General features: G+C 40.2%; 2 protein-coding genes across 2 annotated transcripts; both read left to right on the plus strand.

Annotated features, from left to right (window-relative positions):
• Positions 1–2695: 2695 nt before the first annotated feature.
• On the plus strand, positions 2696–16595 carry LOC118407139 (fibronectin-like). Its single transcript, XM_035807558.1, has 9 exons — positions 2696–3088; positions 4092–4388; positions 4744–5031; positions 7651–7935; positions 8590–8883; positions 10277–10570; positions 15514–15798; positions 15956–16228; positions 16399–16595. The coding sequence occupies exons 1-9, from the start codon at positions 2941–2943 to the stop codon at positions 16593–16595; spliced, it is 2361 nt and encodes a 786-aa protein (XP_035663451.1). The 5' UTR covers positions 2696–2940.
• Positions 16596–18123: 1528 nt separating this feature from the next.
• LOC118406760 (receptor-type tyrosine-protein phosphatase beta-like) lies at positions 18124–26963 on the plus strand. The gene is made up of 12 exons (XM_035807069.1): positions 18124–18230; positions 18860–18961; positions 20215–20296; positions 20783–20873; positions 21241–21317; positions 21668–21802; positions 22476–22598; positions 23220–23371; positions 23902–24040; positions 24769–24910; positions 25540–25568; positions 26493–26963. The coding sequence occupies exons 2-11, from the start codon at positions 18912–18914 to the stop codon at positions 25560–25562; spliced, it is 1014 nt and encodes a 337-aa protein (XP_035662962.1). The 5' UTR covers positions 18124–18230; positions 18860–18911; the 3' UTR covers positions 25563–25568; positions 26493–26963.
• The last annotated feature ends 445 nt before the right edge of the window (positions 26964–27408 follow it).

Below are 27408 nucleotides of genomic sequence, written 5' to 3' on the forward strand. Positions count from 1 at the left end.
GATTTCCATAAAGCAAGCTGACATCTTCCATGCACACAGAGCCCCATGCTCCTCAGAGCTTCAGCAGAGAAACAGTAAGCACAACTACCATTGGTCTGAGCTGGACTGCACCTGACAGTGCCTACAATGCAACATTTGCCAAGTACAGAATCACATACTCCAGGGCAGATGACAGTCAAACTGTGATGATGAATGAGACCACCTCCACCAGCTTCACTTTGACTGAGCTGTCCCCAGGTGTTCAGTACACCATCAGTTTAGTGGTCGTCAGTGATGAACCCAATGTTACAGTCAGTACAGAGGCTTCAGGAGGTCCTCTGACTGCCAGGACAAGTGAGTTCTTCAAGCTGTACTATGCAGCAGACCAGTAATAAGGTTTTAAACCTGCATGGCAACTGGTTCAACAGTCTGATAGCTCCCTTCTTCTTCTCAGGACTGATATTTTTGCACCTTTCAGTGCCTGGAATTATATGTAGCTTTTGCTACTGGATGAGAATGATTCAATACTTCTTTCAGGCTACTTTGCAAAATGGTAACAATCTTTCTTTGTCAATTGCTGTTTTGTTTTTCTGGCTCTGCTGGTTGAGACCACTAGTACTTCATTTATTTACATGTATTCCTAATGTTTGCATAGTGCCAAATGCACCACAGCGCTTCAATGGTGAAACTCTAAGCACAACCACCATTGGTCTGACCTGGGCTGTACCAGAAGATGTCAATAATGCAACATTTGAGAAGTACAGGATCACATACACCCCCACTGGTGGCAATGATCAAATCAAAGAGATCACCAACACCACAGCCACCAGCTTCACCATGACAGAACTGTCCCCAGGTGTTCAGTACAGCATCAGTCTTGTGGCTGTCAGTGATGAACCCAACGTTACAGTCAGTGCAGGGGTAACAGGAGGACCTCTGACTGTCAGGACAAGTGAGTTCTTCAGGCTGTACTCTACACAGCAGACCAGTCTTCAATGACTGCATGGTTTTAATCCTGCATGGCAACTGGTTCACCAGTCTGATACAGGCCTCGAATTCTCAGCACCGATGTTTTTGCATCTTTTAGTGTCTGGAATTATATATATATCTTTTGTTACTGGATGAGAATGATTCAATACTCAGTCTACGTTGCAGAATGGCAACATCTTTTTTTGTCAATTGCTGTTTTGTCTTTCTGGCTCTGTTGGTTGAGAAGCCTTTCATCCCATAATGATGCTCTTTCGTTATCAGATTGTTTAGTATCACCCTCCTGTCCAGTACTTCATTTATTTACATGTATTCCTAATGTTTGCATAGTGCCAAATGCACCACAGCACTTCAGTGGTGAAAGTCAAGGTAAAACTACCATTGGTCTAAGCTGGACAGCCCCTGCCAGTGCAAGTGGTGCAACATTTGACAGGTACAAGATCACATACACCCCATCTGGTGGTGCCAGTCAGACAGTAGAGGTCGATGACCCCTCTGACACCAGTACCAGTCTGACAGGACTGTCCCCAGGAGTTCAGTACACCATCAGTCTGGTAGCTGTGAGTGCAGGCCCTAACCCTACTGAAAGTGTAGAGGCTTCAGGAGGACATCTGACTGTCAGGACAAGTGAGTTCTTCAGGCTGTTCTCTACAGCAGATACAAAATGTACCACACAGGCTAACCTGCATGGCAACCCTGATTCAAGAGTTCTATACCAGATTCTCCTCAACTTTTGCAGCTTAAGAGCTTTATTTCTATGGACCTCCTTTTTACCTAACCACATCATAGTGGACTCTGAGGTCTTTTCTTCAGCAAGTGCTTTGCCTGCAGATTGTTCCCCCTGATTCAAGTACTGTTCATTTTTTTCTGTCCAGTGACTTTTCTGGCTTCTATGCAGATCTGAAGGTTTCTAATCTTCATGTCAATCTTCCAGATATTTCAGGTACATGTAGATGTGTTATGCCAGGAATTCTAAGATTTTGAATTGTTGTGTCAGTGTGATCTAACAGTGCTCTACATTGAGAAGATATAATGCATGTATCACGTTGAGTGTACAAATGAATACTGTGACACGTCTTAAATGCACATTTAGATCCAAATGCTCCGGAAGACTTTGAAGTCACGGCATTTACAACCACCACTGTTAGTATGAGCTGGAATCCACCCAACGGTACCAACGGTGCAACATTTGAGAAGTACAGAATCACATACTTCAGGGCAGAAGACAGTCAAACTGTAATGATGAATGAGACCACCTCCACAAGCTTCACTTTGACTGAACTGTCCCCAGGTGTTCAGTACACCATCAGTCTCTTTGCCGTCAGTGATGAGCCCAATGTTACAGTCAGTGAGAGAGCAGGAGACTCTGCCATCACTGTCAGGACAAGTGAGTTGGAGGTCTTGAGGCTGTACTCTGCAGCAAAAGACTCACAAAAGACTAAGCTGCATGGCAACTCTTATTCATGAACCAGTGACATCTCTCTCTCTCCTCTTTGATGCTTAATTTCATCCAACAATATCTAGCATTCTTGAATTACATACAGATGGTACTACTGCCATTTGATTCTTGTATCCTGCATCCTTTGTACTTCATTCTGGCACCTCTCCAGGAATATGTTGGACATCCTTTGATATTGTCTTCTTGCTCTGTTACCTGAAAAAATATCTTCCACTGTGACACTATCAAGATCTTAAAAATCAATCAGGAGTGCCAAAAGATGTTGTAAGTTTGGTTTTACTTTGATTGTTGAGTATTTCTTTTACCTGACATCATATATCAGTGTAGTTTGATTTCCATAAAGCAAGCTGACATCTTCCATACACACAGAGCCCAATGCTCCTCAGAGCTTCAGCAGAGAAACAGTAAGCACAACTACCATTGGTCTGAGCTGGACTGCACCTGACAGTGCCTACAATGCAACATTTGCCAAGTACAGAATCACATACTCCAGGGCAGATGACAGTCAAACTGTGATGATGAATGAGACCACCTCCACCAGCTTCACTTTGACAGGACTGTCCCCAGGTGTTCTGTACACCATCAGGCTAGTAGCAGTAAGTCATCAGCCTGATGAAACTGTATGTGCAGAGGCTTCAGGAGGACCTCTGACTGTCAGGACAAGTGAGTTCTTCAGGCTGTACTCTACAGCAGACAAGTCTCAGGCTTAAACCTTCATGGCAACTCTGATTCAAGAGTTCAATACCAAATTCTTCTTCTCAACTTTGCAGCTAATCTTGCTCTAATCTTTGATAATACCTTCATCCCATAATGTTACATGAAGAATACCTCTAGCTTTCATACACAGCTGCAGCCTTTGTCAAATTTAAGATTGCTTTCACTATCAAGTTGTTAAGTGTCAACCAAAGTGCACAAGTGCTTTTTTTATTCACATTGTGTTCACAATGTTTGCATAGTGCCAAATGCACCACAGAGCTTCACTGGTGAGACTCTAAGCACAACAACCATTGGTCTGAGCTGGATGGCCCCTGCCAGTACAAACAGTGCAACATTTGGCAAGTACAGGATCAGATACTTCAGGGCAGATGACAGTCAAAATGTGATGATGAAGGAGACCAGCTCCACCAGCTTCACATTGACTGAGCTGTCCCCAGGTGTTCATTATAGTGTCAGTCTGGTGACTGTGAGTGCAGACCCTAACCCTACTGAAAGTGCAGAGGCTTCAGGAGGACCTCTGACTGTCAGGACATGTGAGTTCTTCAGGCTGTTCCCTACAGCAGACAAGTCTCCAGTGGCTAACCTGTATAGCAACCCTTATTCAAGAGTTCTGCACAGATTCTCTTTTTCAGCTTTTGCACCTGACATGACAGGCTGTACTCTACAGCAGACCAGTCTCAGGCTAACCTGCATGGGAGCCTTGATTCAAGAATCTAACATCTTCCTTTCCACTTCTCAGCACTGATATTTTAATATCAATCAGTGTCTGGAAATACTTACAGCTTGTGCTACAGGATAAGAAGCATTCAATTACCTAAATGTGACATCTCATTATTCTTTTAGGCAACTCTGCAGAGTGGCAAAAAATGTATTTTTTGTCACTCTGCTGTTTTGTCTCCTATAAACAAAGTTGACTTACATTTTTTTGTATTGACGACACAATCCATAGTGCCAAATGCGCCACAGAACTTCAGTGGTGAAACTCAAGGTACAACAACCATTGGTCTAAGCTGGATGGCCCCTGACAGTACCAATGGTGCAACATTTGACAAGTACGAGATCACATACACCCCATTTGGTGGTGCCAGGCAGACAGTAGAGGTCGATGACCCCTCTGACACCAGCACCAGTCTGACAGGCCTGTCCCCAGGAGTTCAGTACAGCATCAGTCTGGTGACTGTGAGTGCAGACCCTAACCCTACTGAAAGTGTAGAGGCTTCAGGAGGACCTCTGACTGTCAGGACAAGTGAGTTCTTCAAGCTGTACTCTATAGCAGACCAGTAATCAGGTTTTAAACCTGCATGGCAGTTGTTCAACAGTCTGATATCTCCCTTCTTCTTCTCTGGACTGATGTTTTTGCACCTTTCTGTGTCTGGAATTATATGTAGCTTTTGCTACTTGATGAGAATGATTCAATACTTCTTGCAGGCTACTTTGCAGAATGGTAACAATCTTTTTTTGTCAATTGCTGTTTTGTCTTTCTGGCTCTGCTGGTGGAGAAGCCTTTCATCCCATAATGACTCTTTCACTATCAGATTGGTTAGTATCAAGCTCCTGTCCAGTACTTAATTTATTTACATGTATTCATAATGTTTGCATAGTGCCCAATGCACCACAGCGCTTCAGTGGTGAAACTCAGGGTACAACCACCATTGCTTTGACCTGGATGGCCCCTGACAGTACCAACAATGCAACATTTGACAAGTACAGGATCACATACACCCCATCCGGTGGCAATGATGAGACCAAGGAGGTCACTGCCAACACCACCACTTTGACAGGACTGTCCCCAGGTGTTCTGTACACCATCAGGCTAGTAGCAGTAAGTCATCAGCCTGATGAAACTGTCAGTGCAGAGGCTTCAGGAGGACCTCTGACTGTCAGGACAAGTGAGTTCTTCAGGCTGTACTCTACAGCAGACCAGTGTCAGGCTAACCTGCATGGGAGCCTTGATTCAAGAGTCTGACATCTTCCTCTCCACTTCTCAGCACTGATATTTTAATATCAATCAGTGTCTGGAAATACTTACAGCTTGTGCTACAGGATAAGAAGCATTCAATTACCTAAATGTGACATCTCATTATTCTTTCAGGTAACTCTGCAGAGTGGCAAAAAATGTATTTTTTGTCACTCTGCTGTTTTGTCTCCTATAAACAAAGTTGACTTACATTTTCTTGTATTGACAATACAATGTATATCCATAGTGCCAAATGCACCACAGAGCTTCAGTGGTGAAAGTCAAGGTACAACAACCATTGGTTTGAGCTGGATGGTTCCCAACAGTGCCAACGGTGCAACATTCTCCAAGTACAAGATCACATACACCCCATCTGGAGGAAGCAGTCAGACTCAAGAGGTTGCTAGCCCCAGTGCCACCACTGCCACTTTGAGTAACCTGTCCCCAGGTGTTCAGTACACTATCAGTCTGGTGGCTGTGAGTGCAGATCCTAACCCTACTGAAAGTGCAGAGGCTTCAGGAGGACCTCTGACTGTCAGGACAAGTGAGTTTTACAGGCTGTTCCCTACAGCAGACAAGTCTCAGGCTAACCTGCATGGCAACTATCAAATCCAAGAGTTCTCTATCCTCTTTTCAACTTCACAGCTTGTAATCTAGTGGGCTTACCTCCATAGTTGCTCGAAGATAAAAGTCTTGGAATGTTTTTTTTTGTCACTTCTTCGGACCATCTATGGGGACAAATCATAATGGGCTCTGAAGTCTTTTCATCAGCAATCCCCTTCACTTGCAGATTGGTCCACTTCCAATTCAGAGTTAAGTTCTGCCTCCAGCGACTTTTCTGACTTTTGTGCAGATCTATTGACATATGCTTTATATGATGGCTTAAATAAATAATCATGTTACATCACCAATTTTAAGATCACAAAGTACATTGAGTGAATTCTGTATTACATGCACATTTAGATCCAAATGCTCCAGAAAATTTTGCTGTTACAACTTTTACAACAACCACTGTTGGTCTGAGCTGGGATGTACCAAGTGATGCCAACAATGCAACATTTGCCAAGTACACCATCACCTACACCCCCACTGGTCGCAATGATCAGACCAAAGATATCACCGACACCGCTGCTACCAGCACCACACTGACAGGACTGTCCCCAGGAGTTCAGTACACCATCAGTCTGGTGGCAGTAAGTCACCAGCCTGATAAGACTGTCAGTACAGAGGCTTCAGGAGGACCTCTGACTGTCAGGACAAGTGAGTTCTTCAGAGGCTTCACGCTGCAGCAGCTGTTATAGCCTAACAACCTGCATGGGGATTGATGGCCTCTTCTGGTGATCAACCATTGTCTTAAGTAACTGCTCTCATCCATGGTGAAGGGTTGTTGAATTGTTGTTGATGGACCAGTTTCTTGGTCTTCTGACCACCTTATGACTCTCATCCATGCGCAATCGTATCCTTAACCAACTTCTCATTGCTTAACCAACATCTCATTGCCTAACCAACGTCTCATTGCTTGACCAACGTCTCATTGCTTGACCAACGTCTCATTGCTTGACCAACTTCTCATTGCTTAACCAGTGTCTCATTGCTAGACCAACATCTTAACTTTCCAATGTACATGATGTCTTCACGTCCTATTACGTCTCATGTGGTGAAGGGTTTCTGGTTACATGGTCATCAGAATCTGTTGATTGACCCATGTCGTCAAATCTTCTCAACATTTACCAACACCTTTCATCTGTGGTAAAGGCTCTTTGGTCAAATGTTTTTAATCCACTGGTTATGATCTTCTCATTATGTTGCTTTTATTACAGAATTCTATCTTGGATTTTTTTAAATATTTGCAACTGTTACAATTATACCACAGTTTCTGTACAAACATTTTATCCAGTACCTCTTGATGACTACTTAACGTGCATAATGTTTCATCATTCAGTGTCAAAACGTGCTTAATATATTATGTAAGAGTCACTTTTTAGGTTCACTTAAGTTTCTTCTTAAAGTGTTTCATCTAGTTGGTAAGTCACTTATTGCAGTGCAATACAAAAATGTATGAGCCAGGCAGAATTGCCCTTTATGCAAAGAATTTTGTTTGTCATGTTTTACTAATAATGGTCATTGCTTAACCAAGGTCTCATTGCTTAACCAACGTCTCATTGCTTAACCAAGGTATCATTACTCAACCAACATCTCATTGCTTAACCAATATCTCATTGCTTAAACCAAGGTCTCACTGCTTAAACCAAGGTCTCATTGCTTAACCAAGGTCTCATTATTTAACCAAGGTCTCATTGCTTAAACCAAGGTCTCATTGCTTAACCAAGGTCTCATTACTTAACCAAGGTCTCATTGCTTAACCAAGGTCTCATTGCTTAACCAACATCTCATTACTTAACCAAGGTCTCATTACTTAACCAAGGTCTCATTGCTTAACCAACATCTCATTGCTTAATGAAGGTCTCATTACTTAACCAACGTCTCATTGCTTGACCACTGCTTCACAGTAGACACACCGTGTAAAAGAACACATTTCTCTTGTTTGTAGAACCCAATGCTCCTAGAGACTTTACTAGGACAGCTGTTAGCACAACCACCATTGGTCTGAGCTGGAATGCACCTGACAGTACAAACGGTGCAGCATTTGCCAAGTACAGAATCACATACACACCATCTGGTGGTACGGAGCAGCCTAAAGAGGTCACTACCACCAGCACCACTCTGACAGGACTGTCCCCAGGTGTTCTGTACACCGTCAGTCTGGTGGCTGTGAGTGCAGATGACAATATAATCAGTGCAGAGGCTTCAGGAGGACCTCTGACTGTCAGGACAAGTGAGTTCTTCAGGCTGTACTCTGCAGCAGAGTCTCAGGCTAACCTGCATGGCAGCTCTGATTCAAGAGTCTGACATCTTCATCAACTTTGCATTTTCAGAGGCTGCACTCTATCTACATCAGATAATCTCAGGCTAACCCACATGGCAACTGAGTTCAGATCCTCGATCCTTTTTCTTCCCTTTCAATTCCCATCTTTTTAAAAATCTTGGAATACCAGCTGAACATGATCAGAACCTGATGATGATCTTTCAGCCTGTTCCTTATTAAGGGCTCTTGGTCATTATAAGCTTCTTGCCTAACATTCATCTTTGACATAAGGTCTTTGGTTGCTTCTGTTGATAGTCTCAAATTAATCTTTTTTTTCACTATATGGCAACATATATCTCTTTCACATTGGATGCCCCTTGGTCATTTTGTTGGTCAACAAAGTCAATTTAGTAACTATCTAAAGTTAGCATCTACATGATTGTATTACGGAAGCTCTTTGATTCTACCAGTTGTTCTACCCATTGCAGTAGCTTTCTTCTCATTGCTTCAATTGTGATATTATTTGACATGCTCAAATTTTGTTTTTATTATGTTCTGACCAACATGGTTCCCTTTAACAGCATACAGTTAGTACATAGAACTCTATCACATTGTGTTATTTAGAACCCAACGCACCCCAGGAATTTGCTGAGACAAGTACAACAACAGACAGTGTTTCTCTAAACTGGACTACACCCGACAGTGCCAACAATGCAGCATTTGCCAAGTACAGAATCACATACTCCAGTGACGGTGGCAGCCAGATCAAAGAGCTCAATGACACTGGTACCACGAGCACCACTCTGACAGGACTGTCCCCAGGTGTTCAGTACACCATCAGTCTGGTGACTGTCAGTGATGAACCCTATGTTACAGTCAGTGCAGAGGCAACAGGAGGACCTCTGACTGTCAGGACAAGTGAGTTCTTCAGAGCTATTTTCAAAAAAAACTCAACCAAATGGGTGCAAGGTTGATGGCTTCTCCTGGTGATCGACCATTGTCTAGTAACCTCTCTCATCCATGGTGAAGGGTTAATTTCTGTATTGATGCCTGACCAATGTCTTGGTCTTCTCATCACCTCATGTCTCTCATCCATGGCAAATGCCACTTCCTTAACCAATGTCTCATGTCTCATTGACATTGCTTGACCAACTTCTTAACTTTCACATGTGCTTGATGCCCTCACGTCCTATTACGTCTCGTGGTGAAGGGTTTCTGGTTACGTCAGAATCTGTGGATTGACCTATGTCGTCAAATCTTCTCAACATTTACTGACACATTTCATCTATGGTGGAGGCTCTTTGGTCATGTTTTTAACGCACTGGTTAATCTTCTCATTATTTTCTTTCATATGTTTTCATTGCAGAATTCTACATTGTTTTATATCTTGGATTTTAAAAAAAATATTTGCAACGATTATACCACAGCTTCTGTACTAACATTTTCTCCAAGTAACCTCTTGATGACTACTTGTGCATACTGTTTCATCATACAGTATTAAAATGTGCTTATATATATATGTACATGTATATGAATAATTTTGTAGGTTCACTAATTTCCCTTTCAGTGTTTCATCAGGTTGGTAAGTCTCTGACTGCAGTGCAATATGAACCAGGCAGAATTTCCTTGTATACAAAGAATTTTGTTATTCATTAGCATATAGGAGACTTCTTGTACACAATCAGGTTGAACTTGCTTACGTTATTCATGTTTTACTAATAATTGTCTTCTTTCAGGCATTTCTTTAAAGCGGCAAACATGTCTCTGTTTTCCCTTCAGAAATCTGTAGTAATATTTTTTTACAGTACAAAGTGATACAAAAATAATTCCAGGACTATGTTACTCCTAGAAATACCTGAAATGACTATCAGTTTGGCATAGGGGTCTAGCCAGCGTCCGTTTTTCTGTCAATTGACGGAAATTTGCTGCATCTGACGAAAAAATTTTAAAACCAATCCGTCAACCTTGATGGACAAAAATCCTTGGTGGAAGCTACAGGCGGCTTGGGGACGCCGTCCACGGCCGTAAAAGCCACACACCGTTTGTTTTGCTATTGTTATGATTGTTGACAATGTGTGTCGGCGCCCTTTCGCATACGATGATCTCTTTAAACCCCGTTTTTCAAGGTCTCAGTTCAGTCCTTCTAATTAATTTTCGCGGTTTTTGCGACGATTGTAATTGGCTGACAGAAAAAAAATTCGAGCTGGCTAAAGCCCTAGTTTGGCATATGTATACAGCCCACTGTTCCACAGAGCTTCACTGCTTCACAGTAGACACACCATGTAAAAGAACACATTTCTCTTGTTTGTAGAACCCAATGCTCCTAGTGGCTTTACTGAGACAACTGTAAACACAACAGCCATTAGTCTGAGCTGGACAGCACCTGGCAGTGCCAACAGTGCAACATTTGCCAAGTACAGGATCACATATTCTGCCAATGGCAACAGTCAAGTCAAAGAGATCACGGACACCGCTGCCACCAGCACCACTCTGACTGGACTGTCTCCAGGAGTTCTATACACCATCAGTTTGGTGGCTGTGAGTGCAGATCCAACTGTTACAGTCAGTCAGGAGGCTGGAGGAGGACCAATCTCTGTCAGGACAAGTGAGTTGTCTTCAACAACTGATGAGTTGATGTCCAATGTCATGTTCATCTCACCTTGTCTGTGCAATAAGGAGTGCTTGGCTAATTCTTTTGAAGGACAAAAATCATCTAACCAATCGTCAGTCATCGATGATGAATGAATGGTGGTGATTCTGTTAATGGATCAATGTTCTTCTCCCCTTACATCAATGTTCTTTATGATGTGTCTTCATCTTCATCTTCTAAATCTCTAACATTCTTTAGTTAATTCTCTTGATGGACCAAATTATTCTACAATGTCCGAATCTCTAACATTACTGAATCCACTTTTGATGGACCAATGTCTTCATCTTCTCAATCTCTAACATCTCTGATCTACAATGATGAGTCTCTGGTTAATTCATCTGATGGACCAATGTCTTAATCTTCTTAATCTCTTCAATCCCTAACATTTCTGATCCACAATGAAGAGCCTCTGGTCAATTCTTTTGTTGGACCACTGTCTTAATCTTCTTAATCTCTTCAATCCCTAACATTTCTGATCCACAATAAAGGTTTATTCTGTTGATGGACCAGTGTCTTAATACTCTTAATCTCTTCAATCTGTAACATTCCTGATCCACAATGAAGAGTCTCTGGTCAATTCTTTTGATGAATGGATGTCATAATCTTCTCAATGTCTAACATCAATGATCAATGATTCTTGGAATTGATGGACCAATGTCTTAGTCTTCATCTAACATTGTTTCTTCTGCAGAAATGTACAATGTAATTGAGCTCTAGTTAATTCTGCTCCTTATCATCTCAATCTGTAACATCACTGATCCATTATGAAGGGTCTTGGTTAAGACTTTATGAACCCATGTCTTAATCTTCATCTAACATTATTGTTTGTCTGCAATAATAAGTGGCAAGACGTACTCAATAGTTAATTTTGTTGCTGGACCAATGGTTTAATCTTCTCAATATCTAAGATCACTGATCCATTAATTTCATTGATGTTCAATATCCTAACACCATCATTCTACCGGTATACCATGATCTACCATACAAGATGAGGATCAAGTCTTTGGTTGATTCTGTTCATAGACCAATGTCAATCTTCTCATTAACTTTAAATCCATGAATCGCATGACTGTGCAATATGCTGATATCCATGTACCATCGACGGTGAGGAATTAGTTTTTGGTTAATAGTCATCTCATATTCATGATTCACAGGTATTTAGTTAATTTTGGTGATGGACACATGTTCATCTATGATAAAGGGTAACACATTTGACACCAACTAACATGACATTGTCCATGTTGAAGGCCTCATCATTTGATGGTAACCATTGACGGTTGCAACCTTCTCATCCTTTCAGTACACTGTACAATGTAGATATAAAGCACTAGTTGTTTTGGTTTATTATAGAAGGACTTTACTGCGTGGTCACATTAGTCGTAGGTTGTTGTACGATTTTGTTGAGAATCAAGAAAGCAAGAACCAACCACCAACAATTAAAGATCTTACTGTTACTGTAAGAAAGAGTTGAATTCTCTTGAACGGGTTTCCTAAGAATGTCTTCAGTTTGCGATTGTACGGAAATCGTGCGACATATGTGACCATGCCCTTAGAATATGATGACAATTCCTAATACCGATGTATATAAGTACACCTCATGACTGTGGTGTATTTTCCAAACTGTGCAGACCCCAATGCACCACAGGATTTCAAAGTTACAAGCAGGAACGAAACCACCATCGGCCTGAGCTGGTCTGCGCCCAATGGTGACAACGAAGCCACATTTGACAAGTACAGGATCACATATACCAATAAAACAGACAGTTACATAGAGGAGATTGACAGAAGCTCCACCAGTACCATTCTTACTGATCTATCACCTGGTGTGCTGTATGAGATCAGTTTGGTGTCTGTAAGTCAGGAACCTGATCCAACTGAAAGTGCAGAGGCTTCAGGAGGACCTCTGTTTGTCAGGACAAGTGAGTTCTTTGGCAAGCTTTGGCCACAGCTAACCCAAGCCGTAACCCAAATCATCTGATCACCGCATGAAATCTACAACTATCAGAGCATCTTTTCTCCTGCAACAATTCAAGTTTGTAACCTGTGGCGACTGGAATGAAACCAGAATGACAAGTTGAACTGTGACTGTCACAATGCAATCTAAAGTCTGCTTGCACTGTTATACTTTAATGGCATTAACATTTGTACTGTGCATCAATTGTGCAGGTCCCAAGCTTCTCTGTAAATCATTATTGATTATAACCATTTTCTATTGATCATCAAAAGGTTCAGCTATGAAGGAGTGAATGCAATATTAACCTTTCATTTCAGAATTATTGCTTCTTTGATTTCTGACTGTGATCATGCCTAATACATCTTGCAATGTCAAATTTAATGTCTTTATTTATGGTTGAAATGCTCATCTATAACTAAATGTAGCAACAACAGATTTGATAGGGGATTGTTGCGTCAAATCAGGATTTACATTTGTAACTAGAAAGGCCGACATTTGCTTGGGTGCAAATACAGCATATTTCAGCCATACCCATTCCCACGCAACATTGGACTGTTCCAAGTCACCCCTGCGCAAAAATGCAATATTTTAACTGTAAGTTATCTCCAAAAGAGAACTGATATTGTGAATTGATTCCAGGTCAAAACAGAGCTTGCCCTATATGCCCCGGGCCCATATGGAAGAATACAATCTTCCACAGGAGCGCCTATGCATAACTGATTGGTTTTTAGAATTGCGACAGCTCCTATTTTTCCGAGAGTGAAAAAAAACGCATCTTCCATTAAGAAGATTTTCATCATGAAATTACATGACGCCATTCAACAATTTCCACTTCGATAACTAGGTCTAAGTACCGTCATAATCTCATTGTGATGCGGGTACATTTATTATTGCAGTGAACTTTTTTTTAAGCAAGTAGGGCATACGTTTTAATAATTGTCAAGCAGGTGCAGGTACTGTGTAGTAGGATTTTTTTTTCAAGCTAAAAACTTCAATCTTCTTCTTGTTTTGAATGAGCCATTACATAAACGGAGACGTCTCGAATTTTTACAAGAATTTTACCACTCTGTCGCTTCATTTCTTTTCTGAAAAATCCCAGGACCGACACGTTAATTTTATTTGGCTTTATCTATATCTTTCATTTTCCTTAGAATTCTTTGTTATAAGTATATGCCCCTGCATACTACTGTTAAATTGTCTTACTTTGTATGCAATCCGATGAGCCATCGGACGTAATATTGTCTGAGTGTTATAATTTCCTGCTCGTAGCGTGCGAGACCTGGAGGATAGGTGTTTCTACCTTGTTCGGGGGTTTCTTTTTGGAGGTCAGTGGTGACACTCTGGCACTGAGAGTGTTTAATTGGGCTCAAACTCTGGCAGTTTAAAGTTACTTACAATTTGAATGTACAAAGTTTACGTCAAAAAAGAACAGCAACAACACTAGAAGTACCTACATTTGTTCGGGAAAAATACATGCATTCTCGCCACTGTCAAACTTACGTATCAAAACTAAACGCAAACTGTCCAATTTTCCCTGTCCAAATCTGCCGAAAATGATCGATAGTGCCATGCGGAATGTTGGTAAAGTCATCGACACTAACGTTCAATGCACGCGTACCGTCCGCTACCGCTCAAATGACCGGTCGACCCTGTCTGAACTCCAAATCCTCGCAAACTACAATTTCAAACCGGGCACAGGGTACCATATGGCCACTGTAAGGCTGTAATATGCATCTGTTTGTGTATATACGGGATTGCAAGGCCCCGCTTACGAATATTAACTAGCATTCGCCTTTCTCGTCGCTGATTGGCTGGCGTCCATAAAGTAATTAACTCTCGCTCTCCCTAGACCGCTGGCACCTGGCACGTGTGGGCTCTGGGGTCACAGGAGTTCACGGGAGAAGACCGAAAGAAAACCAATTTCCCCTCAGAAAAGTGCAGAAATTAATAATTTGAAATTGGTTTATGCCAAAAATTTTACTTGGATCATTTTACCAACTATCTAATGCCTATCTACACCAAATTTAAGGTCATTCCATTGTAATTCAAGGGAACAGGGTGCCACAATATACCGTTTTGGTCAAAACATGACATTTAAACTTCAATAAAATCATTTTAGAGGCAGATATGAACAAAATGAGAAAAACACACCTCGGTATTGACCCACTCTACCCTTGTGCCAAATTTCAGGTCATTCCGTCACGGAACGACGGAGATGAACCGCTTTGAAGATTTGACAGGAGAAAGAAAGAAAGAAAGAAACATTACGAATACAATATATTTCACCATACCATATATGGTATGGCTGAAATATAATCACCTGGTTACATCATTTCACATTTTATACACATTAATCATGTAGCACTATATAGGAAAGAGCAACAGATGATTTTGGTCCTTCATGACTCTTTCAACATGAGGCCTTCATTGAAAATATTCTAATTGGACACTCTGTTAAGAAATTTTTACTTCATTTGATTGTCATTTTGTTACATAGAAAGCCTTCTAAACATTGGGAAATCAAAAAGCTTAAGGCATGAAACAAATATTTTGTTGCTCTTCTGTAGTCAGCTCAGGTTGTGTGAATGCAACAAAAATGTCTTAGCTATAAAGGAAATGGGGAGGAGACTTTCATAAAGCCTTCATTTAATGGTTTTGATTGTAGTTATTATGCTTAATGTCTATCAATTGTCATCATCACATCAAGGAATAATCACAATGTGTACGTCAATTTTTCTTGCAGCAAAAGAGGAAAAAGCATTTATGAAAAGAATTGCACAGTTTAACTCTTATTACCTAATTATGTATAACTTAAGTCTGCTACTAGTTGGTGAATGGCTTGTGAATAATTCTTATTGAAGCAATTGGAATTGGCTTTATTTGATAAAAAGTTGATGGTTTTGATGTCCAGTGTCTTAAATGCTGTCCTTGCTTTTGTCAACAGAGGCAGACAAGCCAACAGATCTGGAAGCAACTTCTGTAAACACCACAGCTATCGCTCTGAATTGGATGCAGCCAGATTCAGGAACATTTCATGGTTACGAACTGTCCTACACAAGCGCAGATTCGGGTGTCACCAACAATAGAACTATCGACAATGAGACTGTCACAGAAACCACTCTTACAGGCCTGAAACCAGGGGATCTGTATGATATATCAGTCTTAGCTTTCAGTGGAAGTGGCAATGCTATTGTCAGGAGTGAGACCGACAACCTTCAAGTCAGAACATGTAAGTGGATATATGTTAAGGAAACCATAATCTTGACACTCTCAGACACAAATAGCAAACAGTTATTGTTACCACAAGAGTTTGTACAATTTTGATATACATGAAATGGTGCATTTTCATAATTGTAACTTAAATGTTATTAAAATATTTGTTTCAGTCCCAGAGAAGCCTGTTGGCTTGACATGCACTAAAATTGAAAGACAACTTCAAATTAATCTGGACTGGAATAAACCAGCAGCCTCAATAGTGGACCGTTACGAGGTGCTTGTGACAGAAGATGGAGATGGAAATCGCACCATTCCCAGGGAAGAAACAACAGCTGAAGTAGACAATCTGAAAGCTGACACAGAATACACATTTTATGTGGTTACCATCACTGGGACCCGACGCAGTGCAAATTCCTCTGCTACCTGTAAAACTGACCTAGCACGTATGTATGGACAATGACTGCCTAACAATCTGAATTTTCAAGTGTTTTCTATTTACAACTACACAATAAAGTTGCATTAGATTTTGTTGCTATAGGTGGCATTTTTTATAAGATATGACAAGAATTAATGAATCAGATTTTCATAGTTAGTATTGTTTCACTTGTCCCAGCTCCACCTGATGTTACGAAGCCAAATGTGACTGGCCCACCAACCGAACCACCCAAAACATCCTCTTTTGTTGTCAATTTGGACACCAGTGCCTTTGATGAAAGTAATGGGGATATACAAGTTTATAATGTTCTTGTCCAGGAGTATGATGAAGATGAGTCAAGTAAGTTTGCATTTGTCGCAACAATTTTTTCATAAAAAAATGTCTTAACTCATGTGGATGCTTTTTTCTCTTAACAATTAGATAAGATCTTTTTATTCTACAAAAAAATGTAACTGTTGACTGTTCATTGTAAAAATTGCATTCTCATACTCTAAAAATTGCCGAGTTTGTCTCTTTTATGTTCTTTAAGTGCACTATCTTAAAGGGAAGACTTTGCCATACCCCATTTGCCAGCGTATTTCATGCAATTATCCGGGTGGTGCAACAAAGCGAAGTTATTAAGCTGCACCGCAACACCATGGATTCTGGGATTCTGTGCAGTTAACAGAAGTGTGCGGTTATCCGTTGTGCAATTAACTGGCTTCTACTGTACAAACTGTATAAAACATTTAACACATTTTAACACTTTGATTACAGCAACTACCATTGAACATGGTGGAAAACTTCTGAACTGGTTCCAAGTGAGAAACTCTGAAGGTGATAGCCTGCGGTACAAGTTCTACAAAGCTGAGGAATATAGGGATACGTCAGGCAAACGTCGTCGGCGCAGCACTGCGGATATCTCCATAGGGACAAATGCATCCTGTACAGAAGACAGTAATGCATACTGCAATGGTCCTTTGAAGCCTAATACCCAGTATAGGTGGGTACACCATACTTTGTATCATCATTCTTAACATTTGAACTTAGACCTATTCCTTAAGATCTGTTGTGACAGTTCAAATGTCTACTTCCCTACAATCATATGACAGTTTATGTTACAGTAACAGTTAAAAAAATCTCTTTTTCTATAGCGGCTACACAGTTGTTCAAGTTTAGTCTACTTGTAGTTGACTTGTGTGTTTTACTCCGACTATAGTCTTTCTCCGAGCCAAAAATGCTTTATTTTTATTTACCCAGCCTGGGTAAACCATGACCCTCAAAATACAAACACTTTACCCGCAAGGTTATTGCATTGTTTTAGTTCCTTTGTTATGAATACCACATTTGACATTGTGTACATGTAGTGAGCTTTGTCTATTGGGTATCATTCCTGGAGAGAATAAAAGTTCATAACGACATTAAACATTAGACTAGGAAATGAAATAAATATAAATTTCATTGCATTTACCAGGTACAGACTCCAAGGCTGCACCCAACCCTGTGCAAATAATCCCTGCAACTTGGAGGACCTGTACTACTGCACAGAAACACCAGTGTCACAGCCCATTGCAACAGGTGACTTGTATTTGTGTTATTAGTTGCACCATCATCATAATCTGGAAGAGTTGGTAACTCGGATGTCTATGACTCTCTCCCTCCATTTCTCCCAGTTCTCCATTGCTCAGGAGTGTAGCACACATCTTTTGATAGCTGTTGGATGTATGCTGTGTAGGGTCTGCAAGCTCTTGTATAACCATACTTTGACTTTGACTTCATTAAAATTGCGACATAAACAATACAATGTGGACACAGCAGGCAGATAGAAGAACATCACTGTCAATCTCACCCTTTGGTTCTCCAAGCATGTCTTGCAAACCATACTTATTGCTGATACTGTTTTTTGTTCTTTGATTTACAGCTAAAGAACCACCAAATCAAATTCCAATCATAGTTGGGGCTGTAGTAGGAGTGCTTGTCGTCCTGGCCATCATTGCTGCCATTGTCTTCTGGTACAGGAGGAGAAAGAAGTAAGTTTTTTTTTCCTTTATCAGCAAATCATTAATTTTCCAGCATCGTTACTTCTTCTTTGATTTCTTTTGTTCTTCAATTAGGTTCTGCTACAACTGTAACAATGAAAATGTCACAAACCAGGATGCACAGAATAGACCTTGAACTATAATGGTATATCACAATTCACCAAGTTATTACTCACACAGATGCGTAGACATCACACAAAGACACGCACACCACACAGACACCACACACACTCACACACACACACATACATACATACATACATAGAGATAAAAAAACTATTAAGTAAACAATTACAGAATGTACTGTTGAGATGATCTAACTCTGTGTTATCCTATGATATATTCAAAGTTCCCAAATGTACTCTAACATTAACTTTACACTCCTTTGCATTTGGGACCACATTGTAAATATTTTGCATATAGTTGTCTGTACATTATGTAAATACTTTACATTTTGTGACTGCATTTGAACTGTGAGCAGCAACACCTGTCCTACAGTACAATGTGAACCAGTCAAAATTGCCCTGAAGAAGGTGACAGATGGTCACCAAAATGTTAGTGAGAGTAAAGCAATGGTTGTATAAAAAAATGCTTTATTCTGTACTCTGTATCTGTTTTAGGGACCTTCCTGCCGCCAATGGAACAGTTGGCCGAGAAAACCGTGCCTTTGCTATGGAAGAGTACAGCAACAACCAGCCTAAGGTTCCCAGGGTTCTGAACAAGTAGGTTGATCGGTGTCTACTTAGTCAAAGTTTGTGTACTTGTGACTACATAAAGGTATACAAAATGCATGTACTAGATAGAGGTTGCAGTAATCAAGCAAAGTTGCTTAGGGTGCTCAACAAGTAAGTTGATTTGGAGTAGTTGATTTGAAGTGTTTAATTCATGTAGCAACTGCATATAAAATATGTTGAACTGTGATCTAGTAGATGGACCATTCAGAGATCACAATTGTAATCTCTCTGCCAGAACAATTCGCAATTTTACCAGACTGAAGACATCTCAATCAGAGTCTGTACATACTATAAAATAGCAAAATTTGCAAGCAGTTGTAGTATGTACTAGTATATCTCATTCCCTATCCCTCTGGATGCAAAAATGGACTATTCCAAAGTAAACACCATTCTAAAGTACACTATACACCAAAACAAGATTCCTGCACAAAGCTGTGACTGCCAAAACCATCACAGTCCCTATTGTAGGTTTCTATCTACAGTGGGTTTCTATAGTGGGTTTCTATAATGGGTTTCTATGGTAGGTTTCTATAGCGGGTTTCTCTTGTGGGTTTCTATAGTTGGTTTCTATAGTGGGTTTATCTAGTGGGTTTCTGTTGGTGGATTGTAATGATCAATAAACAGGATTTCAGCACCAAGGAGAGATCCACTATCAACAACTCTAACCACAGCACTTTACCGCCTCCTCAGGCCTGTAAAGCTGACAGACTTCTAAAAAAACGTGCCGTATGTACTAGCTATAGCTTAGTCCTGACTTCAGGTTGATAGATAGATACATGTAGATAGATAGCAAGTTTCTACAGTCAAACTAAGATGACAGAAGAAGTTAGTGTTGTTTACATGAAGATGGGATTTTGAAATGTCAGTGGAAGTCACCAAAAGGAATCCTCAGCTGAGAAATGGACCATTGTTTTGTGTATTATGATTAGGTCTAGCTTCAGGTCCAGACCTTAACCTGATCCTCTGGACCTGAACCGTACCTGGACCTGGATTTTCTGTACCGGTACCCAGCCCTACTAACCACTGTACTTTGTCATTTCCTCAGGCCTGTGAAGCTGACAGACTTTAACAAATGTGACGTATGTACTAGATTAGTCCTGACATCAGGTTGATAGGTACATGTAGATAGGGATTAGATGAAGGGAGTGAAATACATTCAACAAATCAGTAGAAATGTTTTCAGCACCAAGGAGAGATCCACCATCAACAAACCTAACTGCAACACCTTGCTATTTTCTCAGGCCTGTGAAGCTGACAGACTTTGTAAAGTACCATACAGACATGAGCAAGGACTCGGAGTACCAGTATTCAGAGGAATATGAGGTAAACATTTCTGCGATGTCTTATATCATGATATCAAATGTCTTAAGTTTTTATTCTTTTGAATAAGTCTCTGCCATCTTAACTATTTAATACAATGTCTGAATTGTCTACTAGACTAGTTTTCTTCTGTTGTATAGTAAAGTTAACTTACAAACATAGGACGGATACTCAGAGGAATTTGATGACAATGATCTTTATTAAATTTTGCATGTTGTTGCCTATATGGACTAAATGCAGTAGTTACATAAAACTTTTCTGTAAAGAATCTTTACAGTGTCTGTGGGTGAGACAGAACAACTAAGGCTATGCTACACTATGCTACTAATTTGATCCAAATATCTCGTACATTGCATATTTTCTGCAATATTATGAAATCATGATTTTAGAGGATCTAGAGTACATGTATTACTGGTCATCCCAATTAAGTGACAGTTGTTGGCTCTTTTGTTTGTATTTTTTGTCTTATTATGATTTTGTACTTTTCAGAAACTGAAGCACGTTGGCACTGAGCAGGCTCGTAACGCAGCCTCCCTGCCTGAGAATGTGGGCAAGAACCGCTACACCAACATCCTGCCATGTACGTATGGGGCATTGTGTTCATTGCAACTTGGTTATGATTGTTACTTACTAGTAGTTAAGAGATTAAGGCAATACCATAGATTTTTAGTTACATTACAATTTTCCTTATAGTTGAATGTGTGGTTTTTGTTTGAATCAGTTTGAATCTTTTAATCCTAGAAATACAATAAAAAAACTTTTTTGAATGTGCCATGCAACTGCTACATTTTTTGAATATTGACAGTAAAATAACAAGACTATAAAAGTGTTTGTATGAATCAATTTCACATAGGATGATGATTTCATGTTTCCACCTTGTATTGTCCGAAAACTGTATCAAGTTTGAATTATCAAACATATCGGAATTATTGCTTTAATCCTTCCAGATGACAACACGAGGACCAAGCTTGCTGCTATTGATGATGTGGAAGGATCTGACTACATCAACGCCTGCTACATGCCTGTAAGTCAGCTTAATGTAGTACACAGTAGCATATATACACCTATCAGCATACATGGTCCTGCAGATATTGACCCTTGGTTTGAAGTTTGGGAGTTTGAATTACTCACTCACTCACTCACTCAATTACTCTCCATGACCACAGTAGTCTTAGGGGCTCCACAACATGCAGTAGCAGAAAGAATATAAAATAATGCCAATACAGTACTTCAGTGTTGAGAAAGTGCAGGATATGGAAACTGCTCCAAACAGCTGACACTTAACTGTTCCTGACTGCAGTACAAATGGAAATTGGATTATCATATTGTTTAAGCAGCCTTTTTACAACTATAATTTTCCCACCCACACCCCAGGGCTACAGCTCCAAGCGGGAGTTCATCGCCTCCCAGGGACCACTGCCGGGAACCAAGGATGATTTCTGGCGGATGGTTTGGGAGCAGAACACGTCAATCATTGTCATGGTGACGCAGTGTGTGGAGAAAGGACGGGTAAGGAAAAATCTTTTAGTAGTCTACTTGTAACTGATTCTAGCGCCAATTGATTTTAGATAAACGTAAATCATTTATTTTTGTGGGCATTTATTTTTTCTCAGAGCCTGCTTGTCCCATCACTGTTACTGTGTTTTCAGAACCAAGGACAGCAACAGTATTTACAAACTTTAGATTCGTTTAATTTTCCATTTTTGGAAAGCATGTTGTTTCGTGATATATTGTGTTTGCATTTGAAACAATTTGCCACAACTGTATAGATATAGACTTAACAAAGAATGTTATTGGATGTGAATTCTGCAGGTGAATTGTGACCACTACTGGCCGTACGATTACAAGCCTGGACAAAGTTATCTAGCCATTAATTGGACATGTTTTTGAGCCTCATCCTCAGATCTACTGTAAATGCATTTAAGTTCACGGGGATTTGATTTCGCGTTAGCGGGAAAAAGGACTTTTCGCGGTGGATTTAAGTTCGCGGTTACACCATAGACTCCAGTCTAATACCACAATAGAAAAATGTTCGCGGTGGTTTTAAGTTTGCGGTTAAGTGGTCACCGCAAAAACCGCGAACATTAATCCACCGCAAACATTTCTGCATTTACAGTATAAAATGAGATCATCCACAACTTTCTAGACTTAGAAAACAATGTTTTCAATGTAAATTCTGCAGGTGAAGTGTGACCACTACTGGCCGTACGACAACGAGCCAGTCTACTACGGTGACATCATCGTTCACATGGTGAGCGAGTCAGTCCTGCCGGAGTGGACAGTCAGGAACTTCACTCTGCAACATGTAAGTCTGATGGGGATATTTGTATATTTGTATTTTTAGTAATATGTATGTATTATATTTACTGATAGTAAAAGCAATGTGCAAATCATTAATCAGATATTAAGAAAAGAAAACATGCAAGATCTTTGCCGTCTAAGTTAACGTTCACCTATGCATGTAATACTCTTAAAACAAAACAATTATTATTCATCATCACTGACCGACTCATAATCACTCACTCATTTATTAGAGAGAAAATGGACGTTGCAGTTTGACTTAAGATCTGAGAAAGGTCTAGGGATGCAATTTTTACACTGAGAGTGAGACAGTTGCAGGAGAAGTAATCTTCCAAAGAAGAATGACCTGTTCTATGTTGTCAACCAGAAGAATACCTTTGGCACAGTGCCAATGCAGGTGCTCTATAGGGCCATCAGAAAGCTGGAAGTAGAATATAGATGTGCAAAAGTTAGGTGTGACGGGTCGTTCAGTGTAATATAACCAGCTGCTGCCGCACCGTGTGCCTGTAAAGCTGTTGTGTTTTGCCAAACGGCGGCTATACCAGCTATGTACATACAGATACAGATGGTAGTACACTCATGATGATGTTTCAATGCTTATATGAATTGTCCTCCTTTTCATCAGGGCAATGAGACCAGAAATGTTCGTCACCTGAACTTCACGGTGTGGCCGGACCACGGGGTTCCTGACTCGACCATCTCGCTCCTGAAGTTTGTGCGGACTGTTCGGGGCCTGGTCCCACAGGACAACAAGAACCCTGTTATTGTCCACTGCAGGTAAAGATGGTTGTTTGTTTGTTTGTTTTTTTGTGAAATGTTTGGGGCTTGATCCCACAAGAACTCTGTCATTGTGCACTGCAGGTAGACAGACTTGTGCACAACAAATTAGTTCATAGACTTTCAACAGAAAGGACAGGACTTTCTCTGTCTATGATGTAAGGAAAATGTCCGTGGATGCTGTTTGTGTTGAACTTGACATTGGCAATGCATTTTCATTTTCGCTTTATACACAGAAAGTCTTCTTGTAAAAGGATTGTAAAAGAATCTGTCATTTCTATCATAATAACATCAACAAATCACATGAGAGAATTGAATTCATATTGTAACCAAATCTCTGTAATTGTAACCAGGTCTGTTAAGTCTAAAACTATTGAAATAGTCATGATTTTTAGACTGTAATGCGATAAAATGTCAGTTTTAGGGAACCATTGGAACCAACCACACATTGAAAATACATTTGTAACCTAATTTCAAGTTAACCAGTGCTGTAGCTGCCTTTTGTCTTACACCAATGTTTCTCTCCCCAGCGCCGGTGTGGGCAGAACCGGAACCTTCATCGCGCTGGACCGGCTCCTCCAGGACATCGAGGACGGCCACGACTCCGTGGACATCTTCGGCATCGTGTCGGAGATGAGGAAACACAGGGTCTTCATGGTGCAGACTGAGGTCAGTATATTGCTACATGCTTTAGAATTATGTTACAAAGTAAAGCGCTTACCAACAAGCTTTCAATCAGTCCTCTGATACTAATCAAGTTGTCATGACCCAAAGCCTATGTCATACATCCTGACCAGATGTGTGACGTCAGCAATGGGTCTAAGGTACTTGAAAGTTAGTATCGGAGCTTCCCTCAATGGAGACGGGGGCCGATACCGACTACCAAGCACCTTTGACCCTTTGCTGTCGTCACACTTCCAATCAGGATGTATGACATATAGGCTTTGGGTCATTTCAACTTGATAAGGTAGTTGATGAAGTTGACTTTTGTCTTCCCCGACTTTTTCTCCCTCTTGTAAGCTCCCATAGAACTAGTTGCTATGATGTTAGTGTGTCTGATGCAGTGTGCAGCTAGTTTCAGTCTTCTTGCCTTGATTATTTCTAAAAATTGACTGTTGGTCGTGATACAGCTGTTTGTACCTCCACAGAAGGCCCTGTCACACCTAGCTTTTGGGCATATGAACTAGAGCATCTGCCTCACATCCAATGAATCAAGATGGCCTTCAAGTGTTCTTTAAAACTATCCAGCGAAGATGTGCCTAGTGTGCTCAGTGATAACAATAACAACAGCTTAATTAATTCTTCAACTACATTGTACTACAACTAAAGAGATTCAGATCTTTTAACCAAATGAATGTATTTACTATATAATTGTTTTGCCCCCACTTTTGCTACAGGCGCAGTACATCTTCATCCACCAGGCTGTGTCTGACGTCCTGCAGGGCAAGGATCGGGAGCCAGAGGGCGCCACTGCAGCACCAGAGGAACCTCTGTACGAAAATGTCAACATGGGCAAGCTGGCTCCTGAGAGCGAAGAAGGTAGGTGTGACAGGAGTTTTACTGTGTATAAAGTTTAACCTACAGTTTTGAAACCTACAGTGTTACTGCAGTCTTATACATTGGCTGTCTGGCTAAATGATGTAAATTTTTGATAATTTCTCCTTTCTTGACTTAACTAAATTAAATGCAACTTCTGTGCTTCATGACAATATCTCATCGCATACTCTTAATTTGTGTAAGTCCTACTTTCCTGACTTGACTGAAATCTTCAGACATGTTACCAACAAGCATATAACAAGAATTGTTGAACTTTTACAAATGCTGGTATGATAAGCATGAAATGCATGCTGGAAATTTGTCTAGTGTACGAGATTAAAGAGCTTATAAGTTTGCTTTAAATTTTTCATGCAGCCATTTATCTACCATGGCACCTGGTCTCAGTATGTTACCTATTAGTAATTATTATAGTATTTGATGTGCTCATCTGCCTCAAAATTTACTCCCAAAACCACTGTACAATATGATGTCTTCTCCCTCTTCTCTCATGCTTTCTATCACCTTTGACCCTCTTGCTTTATCTGACCTTCGACACTTCTGGGTGTGGCTTGTGACCTTTGCTGAACCTTGACCCTTTGCTGACCTTTGCTGTTGACCCTTGCCCTGTATAGCTGCTCCAGTGCTGTATGTGTAATACCAGGTATGCATCTTCCTTCAGTCTTCAGCCTTCATAGTCTAGGCGATTGGTGAAAAATAAAGCTAGAATTGCTCAAAATGTGGTAAAAGCATGAACCTTGGTATGATGAATCCTGAGCATGTACAATGTACTAGCAACAGTTGCCATGTAAAAGCAGGTTTCTTTTGGCTCCACCCCTAGAATTGTTTCCATTATAATTATATCGAACACTTGTGCCAAGTTTCATGCTTTTACCATAATTTGAGCAATTTTTGCACCAATCGCCTAGACTATCACCAGTATTCATCGTTAAGATAATGTTCACAAACTGAGGGCATTTTTTAATATCCTTCCTTGTGTCATACAAAATTTATCTGTTTTGTTGCTGAAATTGTTGTCTTAGGTATGTGTAGATTCTGTCACAGCCTGCTTAAGAATTCTTAAATATCAAAATCCTATGAAGACCTACGACAAATAACATTGTTATTTTGTTGATACAGTCATTTTCAAGAAACTTAGTATCCTCTCTGCTGCATAAATACTGTATAAACCTATTTTCAATACAAATTCATTTCTAAAGGCTACCTTTGCAGGCAGAAGATTAAGCTTGACATTTGAATCATCGTCTTTTTTCATCCTTTTTGAGGAATCGTTTTTTTCTTGAATTTCTTTCATTCTCATCTTGTTTTAGTATTGTACAGTATTGAACAATTTTTTTATAATTCTTTTTTAATTTTCTTTGATTTCTTTTAGTTTTTAAGTTTAAATTATCTTGTTTGAGTATTGTACAATATGGCATTTCTTTTCAGTATGGATCAGTTTACAGTAGTCAAATCACTGACCTCAGTCCCTTGAGTGGTTGTTCAGAACACATTCGACTGTATTTTCCATTTTTTCAAACTTGTTAGCTAATCTTACTAAAATCCCTCTCTCTCTCTCTCTCTACAGTTTCTGACACCGAGATGTGAGCCGTATGTCCCAACAGTAAAACCAGCAACACAGCCTGGACATCATTTTCAAGCAAGAACAGTGGGAACATTTTCAGAGAATGTGAAGACAATCATGAAGAATGTTGGCAACACCTCGGGGATGGATCCATTTCTAGTTGGGAGTGTATGCCGCTTGAAGAAATGAATACCACAGAAACATGATCAAGCCACTGAAGTATATTTAAGATTAGATAATCCAAACTATAAAGCTGTGCCTTATGAGATAAAAAGGAATCACTAGGACGTGTATTTTTATTCTAGAATCTTCTCCTTATTCTATATGTATATCAGAATCTTTAAGATGTTTCCTATGCAATTAGTAAACTCTCAGTCTTTAAATAGTACATGGGAGGGACCAAGTTCTGAAACCGCACAGTAGTAGAGGTAGTTATTGTACGCATTGTCGTTAAGGCCGTACAAATTTAGTTGGTTGGTTGGTTCTTGGATTTTTTTAGGAATATGCTTTGCTTGAAAAACATAGTGAAAACAAACTGAAGACCAGATACATGCCTTAGTGCACTTGTTGAAGAGATTTATTAGTCACGTATGAGCACAGTTAATAATAGATAGAGTTTTTCTTCTAACAGTAACATATTTTTAAAGGTATACACACGTATCTTGTTCATGGAATGACCTAGTCTCGCGAGAGTACTAGCTCAATACTTTCGTAGATCTCCTGCCCCTCACCCCGCCTCCTTTCGGAGTAGGGGTGAGTAGGACTTGGGCAGAACTCGAAGTCTTGGTGCACTCAGTTTTCAGGAATGAATACGGTGACTGTCATATTCAAGTTTTTCTCCGTACTCTTTACCTTCATGATGTTTGTTTGCCACATTTTCGCTTTAAAATTTCTGAGAACCAGGCAAATGAATTTGTAT

Source organism: Branchiostoma floridae, chromosome 19, assembly GCF_000003815.2.
Source record: "Branchiostoma floridae strain S238N-H82 chromosome 19, Bfl_VNyyK, whole genome shotgun sequence".
NCBI classification, from domain to species: domain Eukaryota; kingdom Metazoa; phylum Chordata; class Leptocardii; order Amphioxiformes; family Branchiostomatidae; genus Branchiostoma; species Branchiostoma floridae.